The sequence below is a fragment of the Chelonoidis abingdonii genome, chromosome 10, assembly GCF_003597395.2.
Source record: "Chelonoidis abingdonii isolate Lonesome George chromosome 10, CheloAbing_2.0, whole genome shotgun sequence".
Lineage (NCBI taxonomy): Eukaryota > Metazoa > Chordata > Testudines > Testudinidae > Chelonoidis > Chelonoidis abingdonii.
The window spans coordinates 48968275-48984519 of record NC_133778.1 but is presented as its reverse complement, the minus strand read 5'-3'; the positions used below and the strand labels follow the sequence as shown (position 1 = coordinate 48984519).

The following is a 16245-nucleotide window of genomic DNA, read 5'->3' as shown; positions in this document are numbered from 1 at the left end:
ATATCAATCCCCGAGCAATCGATTTTAACGCGCCGATACGGCGCGTAGTCTAGACGTGGCCTGAAACTCTCCACTACAGTGATTCTTCCCTTGCCCCGCAACCTCAAATCTTAAGACTGGGCAATGCACAGAAGGTTATTAATGGATTTGCAGGCTTGAGATTATATAGGACCATTGATGGGACGCTTGCCTGTTCTTTAACCACCCACCCCCACCAGGCCTCAGAATTCATCAGTAGGAAGGGGTATTTTTCTAATATTAATGTGGAGTGGTCTGGAAAAGTCCATAACACCAGGATCTTCAAAAATCTGGACTGTCTTCTGCAATGCAAAAAGTGGTCTTTATGAATAGTGTTTAAATTATATGCTGAGTAGTTGCAGAATTACTCTCATGGTATATTTGGAAGACTGAAAAGTAATTGCAGGATCCTGATGTGGAGACTTAGAAATGTCTTCTTCTTACGATAGCTATTTGCTGTGTTATGCTCAGCCTTTGAGAGCAAGGGAAAGAGCCTTGCAAATGGATGACAGCAAGAGATGGGTCAATTTGTTGAAAACATTCAACAGCCATGTTAGAGGCTGCTACAAAATGATGCAAAGACAGGGACACAGTGAGGAATGCGTTGTACCCATACCTCAAGTCTAGGTGCCACTTACAAAAGTACATACATTGCATAAGATATTTGTCAGCATTACTGAATATGCCTTGTGGACCTGTACTAGTACAATGACTGAATCATGACTGATGTGCGTGTTACATTTATTTTTGAGTTTTTAGTGCCTGTAATCTTGTGTGGTTTGTGTTTGTTTGTTTGAGTACGTGTGGCTGTTGTGCCCATGATGCTGTGCTTTTCAATGAATTGTGCACGATTTGGAACCATGGGTGTAAACACATTTTAACTACTTTATTAACAAAGAATACACCAAGGTGAACAGTGTAAGCTTTAAAAAAAACTATAAAGAATTCATAAAACTGTGCAAAGGTAGAAGGTTTCAAGGCCATGTGATCCAAGATGCTTGTTTTCCTCCCATCATCCCTAGCAGCTGTGTCTGTGAGGTGCTAACCATTTCCCTTATCAGTCTCTCTCCCCCCCCCAATGCTGGTGTATGGAGAAAAAGAACAAGTTATTGTTTGAATTGTAGTCTCCATGCCAAAACTGATAAAATATTGCTTTCTTTAATTTTGGAATTCCATTCCTTTTGTTCTTCCCAGTCTTGAGTGACCTCTGAGATGGTAAGACATTTACAACATTTTCCTCCTTTTTAGGAGCCCCCAGCCCTTTGGTGTGAGGTAAATGGCAGGGAGGAGTTTGGTCTGCAAACTTGAGGGAAGGGGTTCTAAATCCTAGATGGGCTGTGAGTTATTGGGGCGCAGGTGGTAGCTAACTAAAGAGGGAGCAGCAGCAGCAGGCTAGTAATTGCGTTGGAACTTCTGTAGTCTGTCCATACTTTGGAGGATGTTAACCTGAACCAAGTCCCCAAAAGACAAAGTGCTCTCTTCAAAAACTCATTGAGCAAAATGGGAAGATGTGCTGTGATGCTAGGATTGTTCTTCCCAGAGCTGGTGCAGGAGCGGAAGGGAACCACACGGTACATGGGTAGTGCCAAGAGAGCTGTTTTGCTGTGCAACCTTGTTGCCGAGTTAGAGCACTATTTGTGCCTTTTCTTATATTTAATCCCATGGATAACCGTAAAGTGCACGGCAAAATAAATAACATTCTTCAGTAACTCAAAACGTGGCAAAATTCTTTAGGAAATATCTGTGCAGCATGATTTGGCAATTCAACTTATAGTGACTCATGTTTGCCCAAAGGTAAGTGCATTAATGACACTGTGAGCCAGAAACATGATTTTTTTTTTTTTTTGCTTTTTCTTGTCTGAATTTACTGCTAGAGCGAAAGAGTCTTTCTTCAAATAGTTTTCCATGTGGTGCTGCCATTATGCTAGAGGGAAGAGGATGATAACCATGCAGATGAGAGATCAATAAGCACCATGCTGGGGAATGTGGTGTGGAGAGCAGTACACAGCAAACTGAAGTAGTCTTTCCATGTTTGCATATTTATAGAAACAAAGGTGTGGAGAGTTTGTACAGTCTCTGCTGCAGCCATCATTTTGAGTAGTGGGTGGGTGTGGGGATGGTGTTAAAAGCCTATGAGAGAGAGAGAGAGACATTAGCCCAATATGGTGGCACCCTTATGGTGCCTGAAACTAAGTTGTTCCATTTCCCCCTCCCCCCCATACAGTTCTATTATAATATCATTCCATACTTACTGGAATTGGTCCCTTCCAAAGTTTGGGAATCTGCCCATGGCCAGTTGGTTCTGTGGCTTTAATTTGGAGTGCCCCTGGATCTCCCCAGCTGTATGCCCTGGAGTTCACTGGTTAAACAAAATCCTTCTTTGGAGGATCAGATCAATCAGAGAATCCATAGCACGTTGAGTGGTGTGATCTCTAGCAAGCAGATGGTCCAGCTCCTTGTAGTATAACCAGCTGTGATAGCTGTCCCAGATATCCTATGATACTTAGCTTCGGCTGGAATGTAGGATTGCTCTTTTTTCCTTACTGCGGCACTGGAGAGTATCCTATTTGTGTCCCATATCCTTCAGTTTTCATGATAGTTCCTTGTACGCCTATTCTTTCTTGCCATTCAGAAGTGCTTGATAAAGCTCCTCTCCCGAAAAGGAAGTTAAGTTCTGCATCTCAGCACTGGACCATGGTGAGGAATGAGGTATGAGGAATGACTGCTCAATAATCAGCAATATGACTTGAATTCTGCAGTAGCTAGAATTGCAAAAGACGGCAGAAGCTGGCTGTGTGCCACCATTTAAACAGAGATATGAAGTCTGGTCACGATGATGCCTGGGACAGTGGGAGGCACACAGGTAAACAGAACTGATCACTCTCCTAGCCAGTAAAGCAATATGGGACTTGGCCAATGGGCAACTGTTCATTTCGAGATGGGTATGCATCCACATCTACTTTACTGAACGTAAACTTATCCCAAAGTTACTCCTGTTGGTGATTCACAAATTTTGCAAGCTTCTCTTCACTAGAGATGCAGTTTTGGAACAGCAGAAAGCTGAGTTACAATAATATTAAATATCTAGTATTGTTTAGACAGCATGGTCTGAGATATAGTCAGCATATTGCTAATACCCAAGTCTGTATTATCTTATCTTTGTGCCGGTGAGTCAGTCTGCATGATCTCATTTTCTGGTCAAAGCTTACAGACTGTGAGATGGTTAGTCTTCAATAGGACTGCAGAATTAAATATGTTCTGGGGAAGAGGAATCATTAAACAATGGCTTTATTCAATGTTGAAGACTGCCTTAGCCACAAGTATAAAAGGTGGGCAACTAGAGCTCAGTTTTAATGGAAGTAGAACCTGGAAGTACAATTTTTTGCAGCAATCAGGATTGGTATTTTTAATCTTTTTAATATGTGCAAGGATAAATACATGGAAAGGATTTCAGTGATGCCTGCCCTTGTGACTCCCTCAAAGCTTTCCTATGAAATGTGTTTCTTGTAGAAGGTCAGTAAAATTAGCCCAGCCCACCTACTGCATGGAAATGATAGCAAGTTGACTGAATATTAGTAAATCTAATTACCAAATTGGTTATATGCCATAGTATATAGCTATTATCAATAAAGCTGGGAATGAAGACTTTTGTGTATATGTATAGGGAGAAGAACATCTTTTTCTGTTTGGTCTGGATTTCATTTAATCATAGAATCATAGAATCAAAAGATTGGAAGGGACCTCATGAGGTCATCTAGTCCAACCCCCTGCTAAAGGCAGGACCATTTTCCCTAAATAATCCCAGCCAGGGTGCGGTCTAGCCGGACCTTAAATAGCTCTAAAGATGGAGATTCTACCACCTCCCTAGGTAACCCATTCCAATACTTCACCACTCTCCTAGTCAGAAAGTTTTTTCTAATATCCAGCCTCAACAAATTTCCTTAGCTGCTAATTTGGTACTTTGCTTTTATTTATGTTTTAAAATGCCTAGATGACTTTGGACATATGGCATCAGTATTATTATTAAAACCACACAATCTGCATGTGTTATATAATCTTCTTCAATTATTCATTTAACCCACTGATATAGACAACCCAACTACGTACTTTGTTTTGAAAGGTTGCCAGAGGAGGGCAGTAGCACTACAATTCACAATCTCTTAGTTGGGTCAATCATATCCCACTTAATGTGCAGATAGCATTGGGATGAATAATTACTAATACATTTATACTGACTCTTCACTTCTACTGTGGATCACATGATATCAGATGTTTTACTTAAAGACCGAGCTCCTGGAAACAAGTGATTAATTTCCATTTAAAAAAAAAATTCTTGTTCTCATGGCGGAGTGGATAAAAATCAGTGATTTAAAAAAAAATCAGTTTTTTTTTTATTTAAATCTGATTTTTTTATTAAAATCAGATTTTTTGAGAATATGTTTTTTAAGGAAGAAACCTAAGATAGATACATTATAGCTCAAAGATATCTCATCATGGAATAGGGATTATAAATTCTAATTCTGTAGTATGAGACAATATAGTCATCTGATGATTAGGAAAGGTTTTGTAAATGAGTTCCAGTAGTTCATGGATTAAGGATCCAATCTTATGGGGTTCCACAGGTTTCTGTATAGATTATTTAGGTTAATCTTTCTAGCTACACAATGGGACTCAGTGCTCAGTCTAGAAGATACCATCAGAGATGCTTAGTTTTGCAGTTCTTAAACTGTGGATTTGTGTTTCCAGAGGTAACATGCTTGTTAACAGCAAAAATGTTTTTTAAAAAATAACAGATCTCAGCTCTATTGCACCTCTGCAAATTTGTGTACATGGAGTCAATCCCTGACCTCTCCCTAAAAGTGCAAAGTTTCCAAAAGTTCAATTAATAGAAGATTATTGGGGGTGGAATAAATCTGGACAAGGAGAAGAAGTCTGGAGATAAATGTGAGAAGCAAGGGACATATGCTTGTTTTGTTAAACTGTTATATGTTTGCTTTGAAGAAAAAAATCCTGAATATATAATGTTGTTTGTTAAATAAAACAATTTAAATGTATGTTTGGTGATGTTCTCCTCCTAATACACCATGGCAAGAAAATCCTCAAAATGTTAATGATTAACCTGTTGAATTGGAGATAGTTCACTTCCCAATTACTTCATAAATATCTGCTTCAGTTACCTTTGGTAAAAAATCCATTCATTTTCTGATATAGCTGTATGTAGAGAGGCGGTGTGGCTCCCCTCCAACCCAGAGGAGGAAAAGCCCAGCTGGAGGCCAGAGTGGGCGGAGCTAAAGAGCTCTGAGCCCACCCCTCAAAGGGTTAGGCACCGACCCGGAACTATAAAGGCCGGCCCTCAAAGCTCAATCAGGCCCCGGCAGCCAAGCGAGCAGACGTCCGTCAGGGAGGTCGAGACTGGGAACCTCCTGCGACCCAGGGCAGCTGCCCAAACTGGCCTGAGCTCCCCCGCGCCTGCTACTTAGAGGAGCTGCCAGAGCTACCCTGGCCAGACTAACCGGAGGAGTTGCCAGACCTACCACCCAGCCCAAGCCGCGATGAGCCCATGCTCCTGGACCCTGCAGAGGCTGACGTAAGGACCCAGGTAGTGCCCAAGGGAGAGTACGGAAGTAGCCCGGGGGCAGCCGACCCCGGTCTGGCTGCACCCTTACCGGAGCCTATGTCAGTGTGTTGCAGCCAGGATCCCCACTGACTGAGCAGCAGATTGTTAGCCTCTGCTAGGGCCCCAGGCTGGGATGCAGTGGAGTGGGAGGGCCTGCGTCCCCCCTGCCACCCATCCTGGAGTGGCAGACTCCCCCTCTCCCTGGCCTGAGGAGGCTGAAGCCGGTTATTGTTGCTCTTCCCTGCCCAAGGTTCCAAGCTCCCTGACTCAGTGTTTGCTGCCTCGCCCTGACCTAGGGCCAGGCTCATAGCGGGTATTACGGCTCAGCCCTGCCGAAGGACCTGAGCCCCTTGCCCCACAGGGCAGGTGATTGCCACGAGGACTGCCGGGCAATTTCCTGGACCCACCAGTGTGTAGTGAGCCGGTGTGGCTCCCCTCCTCCCTCCGGAGAGGGTTGAGCCCTGGCTCCACTCGTGTACACTGTATAACTAATCTGAAAAGTTTTCAAAATCATCGTTTAAAAATGTATAATGTGTACCTTCTAAAAATGAAACCTACATCTAGAGTCTCTGAGTTGTGAAGAATATATATTAAGTTTATAACAACCAACAAGAATGCACTTTTATGTAGAAAACCATGATTAAATCGAGTCTTCCTGACTAGTGATTTAAATCAAATCTGCCCTGCCTCATGGTCACAGAGAAAAGCTTACATATATGACCAAATTGTACCCTATGATGGGGTGTAAAAACCACACAGTGAGCAACAAGGGCTTAAGGGCTCATTTTGGGCTCAGCCAGCTCCGTTGTGCCAAACCTGCCCCAAATGCTTCATCTGCTGGAGGAATTAAAAGGCAGCGAATTAGCTCAGTTGGCAAGCAGTCCTGAAGGTGAACACACCTGCAGCTCGCAGCTCCGGCAGAGCAGAGTGAAACCTAAAGGTTCTGATGCAGCTGCCCAAAGGGGCCTCTCTGTGAGGAAAGGGAAAACACTTTGCAGAGACAAGCAGAGAGGGAAGTATTTTGTGGCCCTGGACAGTGGCGATTCCATCTTGCTTCCTTGGGATCTGGATTTTCCCATCAGGCAAAGGCCTTGGACTGAGGTGACGCCAGAGAGGAGAGCCTTAAATAGTCTTGGTCGCCAGGTAACTGATAGCTAAAAGGGCCCTGGGTCAGAGCCTGGTAGAGTGGGAGGGCCCGGGTTCCCCTCCCCACAACCCTCTTGGCAGTCTGGGGTTGTGACTGTGACCACTAGGCCATGCTTCCTAACCAGACCCTGAGTGGAGACCATTACATACCCCAAAAATCTCAAAATCCAAAAGGCAAATAGTAAGAACCCAACATTTGACTAAAAAATATCATTTAAAAAAAAAAACCTCGTGATTCTCATGACTTTTTAACAACTGATGTTGGCAATACTGGAAATCACCATGTTGGTGACTGTCACACGGTGTCAGTGGGAACTGAAACACTATATCAGTATTCCCTTTTTTCTGTACTGCTACTTTTGGGGGAAAAAAATGAATACAATAAAAATAGTGCAACAACAAATGTTCTTCTTTAATCTGATTACTAAACACTTTGGTCTATACTAATTCACTTCAAGCAACAATCCCTTCTTTGTTTCTTACTGCCAAAGAATATAATACTGAAATAAAATATAGTGTGTGTGTGTGTATATGTATATGTGTATATATATATATATATCATGTTTTTTCCCCACTCATCTCATCTTCATTTCAACTTCTGATGTTACTTCAGTTTTGGTGGGTTACTTTATCATTGCTGTAAATGCCGTTAATTTCTGTTTTTACTTTTAAACAACCCAGATTATTTTAGTGAGTTTCTACATGGTTTTACTTAAAGACTTTTAGAACTTTAACTTCTGCGACAGTTGCTACATACAATATTAAAGACCGTCATGTACTAATGTTTCTGACTTTTTTAACCTCTTTCTAAACTTGTAAAGATAAACAAAAGTTTTCTTTTTCACCAGAAGCAGATCAGTATCATATAAAAAGTTTAAAAGTCCTTGCCTTTACATTTCTATTTTCCACACCTTTCTCCTCTAATTTCTCTTAATTATTTTAATTTCTTTAAGATTTTTTTTGAAATATCACAGAATCTAGCTCTCACATTTGTGAAAGTTCATCTTGGACAAGATACTATTCTGCCCTACAGTTGGCAGTCAAGTATAGGGAATGCATAAAATTTAAGAGGATGCATTTAGGAATAGTTATTTAAAAGTGAAAAATGGTTCCTTCAAAAGTGCAAATTCTACAGGGATTACAAAGTGAAGGAAAAAACCACATTCGGGATCTATATCTGTCCAGTTAAAACTAACCTTTCACAAGAATTAACTTACGTATTAACTAAAACGCTCCTCTTAAAGAAAAAAAAACTTTTGAAGGTTTTACAGGGAAAGTACCCTTCTTGTACACACTTTCCATTTCTTATACTTTACTTAAACAGTCTTGCCTAGACAATCCTTTTTCCTTTAAGCAGGAGTTAAAGCGAATCAGCATATAATTCACAGGCAGGAGAGAGATGATGTGATTAAAAACTGACCAGGAATTTAGGAGTAGTGTGATCAGTGCCTGGCGCTGCCGCAAGTTTGCTATGAAGCCCAAGTTTTGTCCTCTGTAAAAATCAAGATGAAGATATTTATCTACGTTTATATAGAGTGGTTGTTGAGGTTTAATTCTTTAAATGTTTATAAAGCGTTCTGAGAGCCTAGACTGGAAGGAGCTATAAGAGTGCAGAGTATTAATACTACTATGCATAAAGCTTGATTTGCTCTGGAAAAGCGTTCAGTAAGTTGATTCTCATTTTTGTTTTGTCTTGCTTGTGAAGGAAGACGGGAGCACCATATGCAGATGGCACAGCAATATGGATTGATTATTTAGAACGTTTACTTATAAAAGTTGATTTGTTGAATGATACGTCTCCTGTACATGTACCATTTTATGATGTGTTACTGGATGCTAACTTTGGTACCGTTCGTATTGGTTAACTTTAACTAAACAAACAGATAATTCTCATTCCTTAATAGCATCTTTTTTGTCTTCGGCCTTTTAGACCATTCCGTTTCATTGATCATGAGGCTTAGAATTTTTGAGTTCCAATCCAGCTATCGCACCGTCTGCCTCACTGTGTTCAGGGCTTGGGCAATTCACTTTATCTGTCTGAGTTTCCCTTTCTGCAAAATGTGTTTATTAATTATTCATAATAATTAAAGAGTCCTGTGTGTAGCGCTTTGTAGATGTAAAATACTCTTGGAACAAGCTACTTTTTATTATTATTCAATGTTGAAAAGTGCAAGTTTGATTACATTTCTAATAGGCCTATACTTTTTTTTGATGTTCACGTCAGCTGTTCTGCATTTATTCGCTAATAAAAATTGCTTGCATTGGCTCTCTCTGCTTGGTACCATAAAGCAGTATTTTTCTAAACATTTTAAAGCACTTTTTAAAGCTCTTTGTCTGAAATGTTTTCTTTTGACCTAACATCATTCCAGTTTAAAATTGGTAGAGAAGCACAGTGTTGATAGCAATACATGCAGATAGTCAAAATTTGAAAAATTCTCTAGATTTTTCATGTTAAACCTTTGCCAAAAAGTCTGAAAAAGCCTACAGAAGTAAAGTCTATGCCAGAAGACTTGCATTTACTTAAACATCACCAGCTGAAAATATTAACTAGTTAATATTGTTTGGTTGTAGGCAATATGCCAGCTCCTGAGCAGACGCCATTGGTGGAGGAACGTCTGCAGCAGACCACACAGGAAACCTCCAAAGGTCCGGGCATGGAGCCAGAGACTACTGCCACTACCATTCTAGCTTCTGTAAAAGAACAGGTATTTTTATTTTCTTCTGTATCAGTTCACAAGTATAGTATGTTTTTCAGAATTAAGCATGTTCTACTCTTCGTTTATGTTTTGTTTCCTTGACCCATTCCAACTCAAGAATTTCTAAAAGGTGTTTCCTTTCCTACTCCTGGGGGACTTCCGCTCCACTGCGCGCACAGAATTCATGTCCCCCACAGATTTTTTTCTCTGCAGAATAATACATTCTGCTAGAGAGGCACTGCAATTACTCCATTTGCCCTCCAGGAGCTGTTGTGGTGCTAGAAGAGAGGACAGCTGGCTCACAAGCCAGAGCAGCCAGCCACAGAGAGAGAGCACAGAGGCTGCTTTTCTCACAGCAATATTCCTGCAGAGCCGGGTGAGGGGAGGACGGACAGAGCTGGCCACACGGGATTGCCGGGAGGTCACATAGACTGGGGTTCAAAAGGGCTAGTGGCGGGTACAGACTGGGGAAGAGGCACAGGAGCTAGTGCAGTGACAGCATTGGGCCAGATGCTGAATAGAAGTGGGTGGGGGGTGCAAGAACACATGGGGAGGAGGGGGTGTAGGGAAAGACTGGGACAGGGCAGATGTGCCTGAATGAATGAGAGAGGCTAGGGGGCAGCCAGGGTCTGTGGGGGGAGGCTCCACAAATCCCTAACAATGCCTCCCCTGCCCCTCCCCATGAAACAAAAACCCTGTTACCTATCACCACCACTCCCCAAAACCTTCCAGGTTCACTTCCAGGCTCCTTCCTATCAACTACTTCCCTCTCCGTCAGCTCCTCTGTTACCCCTAACTGCCCCAAGCCTTAGCACTGCTTCTGCAGGGTGTGGGAAATACATATCTATATTGTAGTTTAAATGAATTATTACTCAACATCCTGTATTAGTATGCCTAGTAAGGAATCTGTTTGTCAAAAAACATTTTCTGGATCTTTTTTGTTGTCTGTATTGTTGCAGACATACTTGCTGACAGATATTTTGAAATAAATTACCAAAATAATTGAAACTGATTTGATTATTTTGTATTATTTTGACAAATAAAATATTCAGAATTTTAAAATATTGTGTGCAAAATTTTTAGCACAGAATTCCCCCAGGAAATGTAAATCTCAACAGTTTGTGTCAGAATCTGAACATGCAGCATACATGTTCATTTATCTGCAGTCAAGAGAAATAGTATAGAAATCTGTACCCATTGTGTTCATGCCCAGAAATCTTTTTGCAAGTCAGATTTGAAATTGGGTTGAATGCAAAAAAGCTAATGGAAATATTTGTGACTGTAAGAACCGTATGTGTTCTTAAGGTAGTTGTGCAGGAATGTTTCGGTAATCTGCAGACAACAGATTTGTTCAGACTTCTTGTGACTGTCTTGTGTTATTAACTTCATGTTTTGAGAGGCTGGTTTTAACTGTTTGAGCTAGTGATTTACTTTGAAGTTCATAGTTTAGATAAATATTAGAAGTGTGAATGCTATTTCTCCTTTAAACATCTCATTTATCATCATGCATTGTTCTTGTTAATGTTTTGTCTACTCTTCTATAGAAGTCAAGGTTTCCAGAATATAATATTTTGCTTGTTTGAAATCAAGTTCAGCATAAGTTTGAATTGGCATTTTGAAGAAAATGGGGGTTTTTTTATTTATTTATTTTTTTTTTAGGAAACCTTATAAGTGAAATACAGAACTGAAACAATACTAACATTAATAAAAGCAGTAATTGATTACAGAAACTGATACCTGCAAGGCAGACTGTCTTCTATCCTGGATTTATACATGCAAAATGCAACCTAGAAATTTTTTCTTCTCCAAAAGAAGTAGATTGATAGCTTTATAAAAATATTTTTATATTTTAAAAAAACTCAGTATGCAATTCAATTTAAGAACTTTGAATCAAAATAATTATCGTAACAGTTGTTATAGTTTGTCCCATGTTAATATTAATCCTTTGCTCTTAGAGTGCTAGGGATGAGATGTAAAATCAAGAAGATCACTCATTGTTCCAGAAATCCATGTGTTGCAAATTGCAATACCTATGCAAACAATTTTGAGATTATGATGCCAGAGCAGTTTTAACTCCGAATTTCTTTTGGTTTGGTTGACATGACTTTACAAGGTTTCCTGATGTACCCCTGCCCCCCTCGCTTTGTTGTTTTGAAACTTCTCTTGACAATACCTTAAATTTATTTTCTTATTTTTACTTGGAGTTGGACATGGGGTATATATTCCCATCAAAGATTGCTTTAGGGAGTCATCTAATATATTGACCTTCATATGAGATGAATGTACCATCCTACTCAGTTTTGAAAAGGAGGAGAAGCAAAAAGACAAAAAGAATGTATGGCAGTAATGATGATGTAAACTGAATAGAAACACACCAAGTTCTGTAGCAGCTTTCAAGAAATTGGCTGCTTTAAAACAATCTTTGTTGTTTAATTCTGAAGCGTCTCTATTTGCTGCGCCACAGGGAGAAGTCCTGTCACCCCATACTTCCAATACGTATTCCTAGTCTGAGCATAATAAATCTTATGACTTGCAAATTTATTTAAATGAAATCAGAAAAATTAAATTTTCACTGATGTTAATAGACAAATAAGAGGATAGGATGATTTATGTTGTTTGTGTTATGGTGTTTTCTGCCTCTCGGCTGATGGTTCAAATCCAACCCAGAATAGTAGGAACCTGAAGTTAATTGTGTCATTTAATGGTTATGTGTGTGTAATGCCAAGGTGATCTCAGTCCGGTTCTTAGAGGACAGATATCACCTTACAAATCCTCAACCACAAAATTAAAATTAACACTGTTGTTTGAAGCTTACCTGTTTTGTTTGTCTTAACCCTAGTGCAAATTTAACAAAATTTTGCTAGAAAAAAGGCAGAAGACTGCGTGGGCCTGGAAAATAAACTACATTCTCAGCCTTAGAGGTGATCCTAGTCCAGCAGTTCTCAAATTTCCTTGCACATCAACGCCCTTCTGACAACAAAAATTACTAAATGACCCCGAGAAGGGGGACCAAAGCCTGAGCCCAGGCCCGAGCCCAGGCCCAAGCCCTGCCACCTGTGGAGGGTCAAAGCCAAAGCCTGAGGGGATCTGAAACCTGAGCTCCTTAACCATGGCAGCTCAAGGAGCCCTTAGCTCTGTAGAACTTTGGCTTTGGCATGCTAAATTACCCAACAAGTTTAGACCAAATTAAATTGTATTTCCTGAAAAATGCTTTGTATGAATTGATGGTGGCGGGATTTTTGGCTTTTTAATTATTTTAAGCCTCCTGTTGCCAACCTCTTGGGTCACAAGATATTGGATGGTCAACTTGTCACTGTTAGAGGACTCAGTATTACCATTCAGGACCTCACATCACTAACTTGGGGGGAGGCATTTTGCATCTGAAGAGAGGGAAAAAGAAACCCATTTCTGTGACTAGTCCTTTTTATTCATTTTTAATGGCAGCTTTTGAAGATGCTCTGAGGTTTGAAAAATTAGTAATTCTGGCAAAGATGGATTAGTAGGAATACTGATGTGGTCTAAAGTTCAGTTTGTTACAAATGGGTGGAGATATGTGTATGATGAAGTGGCAGACTTATTTATATTTTCTTGAAGTTTAGGGTGTTTCAGTTTTGTTTTGTTTTGTTCATAGTTATGTCCTGAATACATGTTTTGTTCATTCTAAGACCACTTCTGTAAGGCATTGAGAACTAACTCTCTGACTAATTTAAAATTAACTGAAACTATTCAGGTAAAAGTTCTGGTTTCCTTGTGGACAGTTCAGTGAAAACATGCTCTATGGTGATAAGCATACATTAAAATGTATAAGAATGGGATCTAAAATAACTGACAATGTTATAACATTATATAAATCAATGGTAGCCCTTCTTTGGATACTGTGCTCAGTTCTGGTTGCCTCATCTGAAGAAGGCGAAAAAGAAATACACAGGAAATGAGAATGATTAGAGATATAGAAAGACTTCCATTTGAAAGAATGTCTATTGAATGTGGAAGAATGAAGCCAAAGTGAACACTAAATTTCATTTATATAAATCAGTTCTAAAGAACAGGGAAGAATTCTGAAAAAGAAGCCAAACTCAATCATCAGCCATCATATAGCTTTTGATATGACATAGAAAGATTGCTTTGTATCCCCTAGGTTTATAAGGCCAGGTCTTGACAGAGATTATGGTCTCCTTGTATTCCCATTCGTTAGGTTTATCATGTATTTCACTGTGGGGGGGTGGGGTGTGAACAGTAGTTTTCTCATTGTAAAAAAATGTGTATTACACTAATTCTATATACTTCTGTATGATCCTTTTCTGTGTTTGGATACACCAGAGTAAAATACTAGTGTATATTTGTTCATTTTTCTTTTTAGTGAAACTTGTATATGTGGGTTTTCCTTGCACAGCTAAACTTGACTACTATTTCATAGGATTTTTATCACCACACTTATCATTAAGGCTTTGTCAGAGCTTACTTCTAAACCCACATATTTTGGACACTGATACAAATTCAGTCTGCCGTAAAGTGATGTACAGATTATTTATCTGGAATGACTGATACGTTACCTCCTCAAAATTTCATGAATTGCTTCTGCATTGTAATTGTTAAATATAAGAGAAACAAATGGGAACTAAATCCATTTTGTGGCTTCAGATGTTTTTGTTCTGCTATAAGTAAAAATTGGTTATTCTTGCTCTTTGGTCTGTCTTTCTCTCTTCTTAAATTAAGATATTTGGGGTTGAATTCTGTCCTCCATTATGCAGGTGCAGTGCCCAGTTTAATTGGGAATAGAACTGGAGCCATATCGTATTCCCAAACAAATTTCATTAATTTAAAACTAAAGTTTGTGAAGTAATTAGTATACTCTTATGAAAATACAGTGCAACAACAAAATTAGGAAAAAAAGATTTGGGGATGACCAGTTAATTTAACTAAACGTTCATTTCATGTTACAGTTAGTATATGGGATTAACAATATCATATGAAAAAATATTAGGAGTAGCACACTTGGGAAGATGCAGTGCCAATAATCTTAGAAAGTAGCTTGGAAGTGTTTGCTTTGCAGAGATCATAAACTCTGGTGCAACAAAGACCTTGCTTCTGCAGAGTTTTGAAACTCCATTGGCCAGTCATTCTGCAACCTTCCACCTTATCAGTCTGCCTGATAGAAAATATGTCTTCATAGAAAACTTTATATCCCACGTACCCCTGTCAATTCTGTTCCTCTGCACCAAAAGCTCCTTGCTGGGCTCATTCCCTACTTCCTATGAACTTCCCAAGATGCACAGTTGGGCTTACCTCCTACATACTTCTGAGATGAGCAGGAGAGTAACGCTACTGCTGTGAATAATAGGAGGAGCACTGTTTGGGAAAGTGTCTGCCTTATGGAGTTCCTAAGCTCCGCAGTGGTCTTGCTTATGAAGAACTTGAAGCTCTGCAAAACAGGATATCCTGTTTTACAAATATCCTACTTCCTTTCCTCAGTAATCTGGGCTCTGGGTATTGTACGAATTCCCTCCAAAACCTCTTTCCACTCAGCTTTCCAAGAACTCAGTTTGACTCCAGGCTTGTCACTCAGGTATCTTTATGTGGCATACAGAAGCTCTATGCTGAGTTGATCAGACTCTGATGTAGGTGGTGCAGGGTACATCACAGATCCAAAGTTACAAGAAACTCTCTCCGTTTATATACATCTACACAGCTTATTGCATTTTGTAATGGTTCATAGTTGCCTCGTGAACATCTCCTGTCATCTGGGTGCAATCGTGCACGCTTTCCTTTCTCTGCTCCCAGTGCCCCCATCAGCTGTTGCCCTCATCAGGCGGGTCTTCAATGGCTCAGCCCTGCAACTAAGTCACTCAGTTAATAATAAGTGAATGGATGGGTGAATCGCTTCTGGGGTAAAAGGTTCAACAAGGCATGGAGACAAGGCCTGTCCCTATGCCCATGTTAATGTCTTTAGCCCTGTCTCCAGGCTCAGCCACTTCTGGGTTAGCTTTAAGTCCGTTCCTGCCCTGCTATAGAACAGTGCCTTCAGCCCCATCCCTGAGTCTTTAAATTCCAGCCATGGACTTGGGCTTCTAAAATAAACTTGTCCCTTTCTCAGGGCTTTGGCCACTTTGCCAGTGGGGGGACTCAGCCCTGTCCACTACTTTTGGGTCTCGGCCCAGGAACTGCTTCCTTTTACATGGTTGCTGCTGCTATTCCCTGGGCCTTTTCCCCTCTTGCCCCTTCTCTTTCCCTGACCTCAGGGCTGAAGTTCTGAAATTCTCTCTCTCCTTGCTATATGCAAGTATCTCCACAATCTTCCTTCTGGTTGAGCTTGTTTTTGAGCTCCTGTGACCAGCAACAAGCACCCGTCCTTGCTCCTCTGGTCCCAGCCAGGAACTGACTAGCTCAAGCCCTGTAGCTTCTTTTAACTGAGCCTGCTGTGCTTGCTTTGGCTGTTTTCCCTGCAGCCATTCTTGGCAGGCCTGGAGGACCCACCTTCACTGCTCCATTCCTGGGGCAGGGTGTGGTAGGACCACAAGGTCTCCAGCAGGGATACTATACATGCACTGTCCATGTTCTATCTATTCTTTACATCATCTTTACATTCCTCATTTATCTTGTCCATTGTTATGTTGTTCTTTGTACATTCTTCTCTGGGTATTCCCTCCCCTTATCTTAGCTAGTTCAGACATTCTGGGATTGTCTACTTTACCTGCAGGATCGACGGGCAGCAATCGATCTAGCAGAGGTCGATTTATCGCATCTAGACTAGACATGATAAATCGACTG

The 16245-nt window shown here is 40.4% G+C and overlaps 1 protein-coding gene across 3 annotated transcripts in view; it reads left to right on the top strand.

Annotated features, from left to right (window-relative positions):
• PKP4 (plakophilin 4) overlaps nt 1–16245 on the top strand; it is a 238895-nt gene that overhangs the window by 41879 nt on the left and 180771 nt on the right. For all 3 annotated transcript variants that reach the window (XM_075070216.1, XM_075070214.1, XM_075070213.1), the window contains exon 2: nt 9353–9486. In XM_075070216.1, the coding sequence (XP_074926317.1) occupies nt 9358–9486 (129 nt within the window). In that variant the 5' untranslated portion in view covers nt 9353–9357. The remainder of the gene's footprint in view (nt 1–9352; nt 9487–16245) is intronic.